This window comes from Zophobas morio, unplaced genomic scaffold (genome assembly GCF_036711695.1).
Source record: "Zophobas morio isolate AGI-343-1 ecotype UQ-CSIRO unplaced genomic scaffold, CSIRO_AGI_Zmor_V1 ptg000002l, whole genome shotgun sequence".
In the NCBI taxonomy this organism is placed as follows: Eukaryota; Metazoa; Arthropoda; class Insecta; order Coleoptera; family Tenebrionidae; genus Zophobas; species Zophobas morio.
The window spans coordinates 19,363,731-19,368,579 of NW_026972107.1; the positions used below are offsets into that span (position 1 = coordinate 19,363,731).

Below are 4,849 nucleotides of genomic sequence, written 5' to 3' on the forward strand. Positions count from 1 at the left end.
TAATCGGCATTTATTATCTGTGAAATTTTGAATAGCTGTGTAAAACCACAGCTGGAAAAAAAATTAAAGTTAAATTTTACTGAAACAGTTTTCGGTATGAGTTATATTTTGATAACAGCTTTAAAGTATGTATAGCATATCCACATGCACTATAGAGACGGTTTAAAATTTTGGTATGAGACAAATAATTTATAAACAATGTTACAAAATAAACCAACAAAATTGGCCATTTCATGTTTTACGATCATACACACTAAAAAATGTTGCAACCATACCTGATTGTTAAAATGAATTTGGTTGTTATATCCCTATTTATTGTTGGCTACATTATAGGTGAAAAAAAGTAAATAGTTGTAACAATCATACAATTTTGGTTATGAACCATATAGTATCAATAACTATATGTGTAGTACTCTTTTGACATAACTCTTACTAAATGGTTGTAACAACCATAATGTTTGGAAGTAATCTGCCATACTATAACCTTTTGTTGAACAAACCACAATTATAGTTAAATTTAATTTAACCGCCATCGATTCGACCAATGGTATAATTTCCCACTTAGTGCCAGACAATTGTCAGCACATTTGTGGTCGACCGCAGTCGTCTTTGTGTTTTGATTCGTTATCCCAAGAATTAAAAAATTACAGTTTACCTAGTTGGTGTTTTGTGATACTGATAATTCATTTTGTGGTGTTGTGACAATGGAAAATGTAAAAAAATATTTACAAGCATGGAGTTTGTCCCATCTCATTGCTAAATTTGAAGGTAAGTAGCTAAATATACGTGCTTCATTTAGTATAATAGTTGCAATGTAAGCAATCAAGACTTGATGCAACGATCGGTTTCGTGTTCATTTGTTTTAAGTCATACAAGGATAAGGTATGTTTGAATTAGTTCATTTTTCCATAAAAATATGTAATTTTAAACATTACTTTAAAAATATGCCAATTAATATAATACAATCTTAATGTTAAATACTTTGTTCCGTTGTAAATTAAACAAATTGTGTAACGTGATGCAAGTAACATCATAGTGTGTGCGATTAATAAAAATCTATGCTGGTATATTTTTCTCGTCATGGGTTAGTTATGCACAACGGGGTCGGGGGTTGAGAAAAACAGTGTCAACTGAGGACGTTCCTCTACGAACGCACTCTACATAATTATTTGATGAGTACGTTGATGGTACAGGGTACCATTCAAATTAAAATTGCTAAATTGTAATAAAATTCAAATATGGTGTTAAAATGGAATCTTTTTCCAAATACTCATACACCGAAGTGTGCTATGGCCAAAAAATTTCTGATTAATCTTTTATTCAGTTCAGTTCGTACTAGGTAAAACCCATAATAATGTTTTATGATACATTTGATACATTCCTGGCAGAAACGGACTGATTTCTGAAAAAGTTATAAAATCAAATTTGGTCTTAGTTTTTTTAACGGTATTATACGGTGTCTGAGCCATATATTGCCATATTCCTTATATTGTCAGGCCTAAAAATCTCCTAAATTCTAAACAATTGAATCGTACGGCTTTAAGTTATCTTTATAATGGGCAACTCGTATTCACGTAACAATCGTTTATATATAGCTTTCAGGTTTCAAAATTTAATTTGCCAACAAATTTTAAACCTTAAGATGGCAATATTTGGCTTAGGTACCTTACATAGCCACACACTTTTGATACTAAGACAAACGCAGTTGTGTCGAATTTTCCATTGAAATTTGCAGCATGGAGTTGCGGCACCTCTAGTAGGCAGTGCAAGTTGGCGCAATTTATCTCGAAAAAGTGCGTTTGTTTATTCCGTCACCCCTAGCAACCAGCATTTGATACCCAAATTAGCATTATAAAGTTGCGCTGCACCAGTGACTTGCGCCACCAACTTGGAATTGGCCCCTGACACTGTATTTTTTTGTGATCTTCACCAACCTTTTTCTTTTAAATTTTGGAGAATTAAAGCAAAATCGTGTAGTATCTTTTCCTTTTAAAAGTAATTTAAAATGTGGTTTGCCAAAATGCATACATAAGTATGTACAATATAAATTGTTCGTTTCCATAACTGTAACAACGAATAAATAACTGTAAATTTTATTAACATCACTTTTAAATGTTGTAATATTATTTTTCAGAAGAAGCGATAGATGATGATACATTCTCAAAAATTAACACAGATTCACAAGATTTCAAAGAACTGATTGCAAAGTATGGGGACAGAATTAAATTTAAAGAAGGTTTTAGACAGTTGTACAATAGAATTGACGAAGAAAATGTAATAACAGATAATAACTGCTTAGAAACAATAGTAGTTAAGACAAATGATGCTCCTAGTGATACTTCAGGTAATGTATGGTTTTAAGTGAAAACATATTTTTATGTATATAATTTTAGTTTACAAAGAGACACAAGAACCCATTCCCAGCACTAGTAAAGGCACGTGCTCTACAGTTTATAGAGTGGATGATAATTTACCTTTAGGTACTGTATGATATTTGGTAATGACATATATATACAGGGGTGAGTCACTAAGCGATAACTCAATTATTATTGAAAATAGAAAAGTTGTCCGGGTCTTTGAGTATCATTAAATTATTTTTAACTACACAGAATGTTCTGTGTCTGACACATACTAGACAGCTTAGCTTTTTTAATGTAGCACCTTACTTATATTTTTACATATTCTCAGTGGCTTCTTCCTCAGGTTTAAAACCGTAAATTCCAATGCGACGTTGTCACGTAATTCCACTTTACTTGATATTTTTTAACAATGCAATGGTACATAAAAATGTTTTATAATCATCGGAGATGAATATACACGTTTGATCATATTCGCAGAAACATAAAATTCAATTAGTCATTCATCAGTTATGTCGATCATCTCGATAATGCGACGTATACAAAAAAAAAAAAAAACTAATTGCAGATTTAGAATCAGCATGCCCAACGTAGTAAAATCACCCACTCTATTCTTTGATGATTTTTTGTTGTTTAATGAAATATCAAGGACCAGGTGCTTAGTGACTTACTGTTATTTTATTAAGAGTGAAGTTTTATGTTTGAATGGTGTTTTTAGATATTGTACCGGTACCGTATAAACGGTGTGATTCGTTTTTGGAAAAACTTCCAAATCTGGAAGTGACATACGAGCTTGTAAGTAAACACATATATTTTTTTGTAAGATGTCATTGCTTTGTAGGATTTGAAAAAATTTTTGCAAAATTCTATAAAAGGTCGTAATATATTGGCCCAGAAAAACCATTTAACACCGCAATTAAGAGATGATCTCGTTGCATTATTAAACGATCACGATTTACTACAAGACATTAATTCCTAGTATGTTTTAACGAAAGAACTGAAAATCGAACATACATTTTTGTAAAAAATTGCTATTTTAGTATTCCGACCAGAAGACTTTTACAATTAGCCCGCCTCATAAAGCAAGAATTCCCGAACGAAGATATTTCCACATACTATATACCGTATGTTAGACAAAACAAAAAAACTGTCCAGTGTATGAGGGGTAAATTAGTTGATCGTTACCATAATCAAAGAAAGAAGTTGAAAAAATCTGGCGTTCTCACCACTGCGTGTCCATCATCAAGCCTTGAAGTTCATGAAACTGTAGAAATAGCGAGTACGTATGTAATTAATTTTTGAAGATATAATTCCTACGCTTTTTTTTAATAGGTAGTCAAGATTACGAGGATGACGTGGAAGACTTTTGTTGTTGGTTAAGGTATAATACAGAACCTTGGCCAGAAGTTTTGGCTAAATGGAAGGCCACTACATGTGTAAGAATTCCCCGCTATAACCAGAATACAACCACAACTATCCAAGAATATTTTCAAGAATATAAAATTTTAGAAAAGTCCTTAGGTTATCAATTAGTAAGTAATATAACAGTATATTATGTAAGTTCACATTTTTATAGGTGGTATATTTTTTTAGCTGGAAATTGATTTCAATTATCTTTATCCCAAAAAATCAGAAATATTTTTTGCCGAAATACATAAAAAAAAAACATATTATATTACGATTGGCCCAATACCGAGGCGTACTGACTCAACATTTTCCGGATCAAAACATTAATATTTTGAATGAAGGTAAAACCAACTGATTTATTTCTTTGTAATTTGAGTTAATAATAATTTTCTGTTTAGACGCCACTGCTGTTCTAAGTTTATTAACACTACCGTATCTAATGCCAGTAGTGATTGTTACGACAATAAAAAGAAATGGAAACCGTCTAAAGTTGAAGTAGCGAACAGTTTCATTACTTACGTGAAAACCAGTGAAGAGATGCAATTGATGTTGGAACGAAGACATCGAAAATATGCGGAAACCAAACAATTATGCCAACCTCTAATAACAATTGTTGGACCAGATTTGAACAACCTGAAGGGCTATATTTCCATCGATAACTGTACATATCCTTTTGAATCGGCCTTGAAAAGTGTAAACACTTGTTTTAAAATAATTCATGCAATTGTTGCAGAATATCCACCTGAATGTTCTCATGTTTGGCAGTTAATACAAATTTACATCTATGATTTAAAGATAGAGTGGGACAAAAAGTCTTCAATTGTTTCTGCTCTGATATCTGATTTGTGTAATGAATCTGAGAGTGAGAAGTAATATTTAAAAATAATGAATTGTCACAAATTTTCAAGTTCAAAAAAAAATTTATTATTGCATATGAAATATAGACATTCCTATGATGGTAAATATATTCGCTGCATTTCGTATTCGTGTCAAAGAGAATTTAGTTCATACAACTCTTTTTACAAACATCTTTCGAATTTTCACAGAAAAACTTTCTGAATACTCAGTGGTTGTCTAACAACGTT

The 4,849-nt window shown here is 31.6% G+C and overlaps 1 protein-coding gene across 2 annotated transcripts; it reads left to right on the forward strand.

Annotated features, from left to right (window-relative positions):
- The first annotated feature begins 603 nt into the window (after positions 1–603).
- LOC135121438 (uncharacterized) lies at positions 604–4,552 on the forward strand. 2 transcript variants are annotated; one of them, XM_064045783.1, is made up of 9 exons: positions 604–768; positions 2,135–2,344; positions 2,394–2,480; positions 3,076–3,152; positions 3,199–3,335; positions 3,398–3,636; positions 3,690–3,889; positions 3,951–4,105; positions 4,163–4,552. In XM_064045783.1, exons 1-8 carry the CDS (start codon positions 705–707, stop codon positions 4,089–4,091), a joined length of 1,155 nt encoding a protein of 384 aa, XP_063901853.1. In that variant the 5' UTR covers positions 604–704; the 3' UTR covers positions 4,092–4,105; positions 4,163–4,552. The 2 variants fall into 2 exon arrangements, with proteins under 2 accessions (XP_063901853.1, XP_063901910.1); XM_064045840.1 differs by lacking the exons at positions 3,951–4,105; positions 4,163–4,552 and having other exon boundaries at positions 3,694–3,830.
- The last annotated feature ends 297 nt before the right edge of the window (positions 4,553–4,849 follow it).

Coding starts and splice junctions, on each gene's coding strand:
- LOC135121438 (XM_064045783.1), top strand. CDS start 705: ATGGAAAATGTAAAAAAATATTTACAAGCATGGAGTTTGTCCCATCTC. Junction 3,637..3,689: donor TGAAACTGTAGAAATAGCGA/GTACGTATGTAA, acceptor TTTTTTTAATAG/GTAGTCAAGATTACGAGGAT. Junction 3,890..3,950: donor AGTCCTTAGGTTATCAATTA/GTAAGTAATATA, acceptor ATATTTTTTTAG/CTGGAAATTGATTTCAATTA.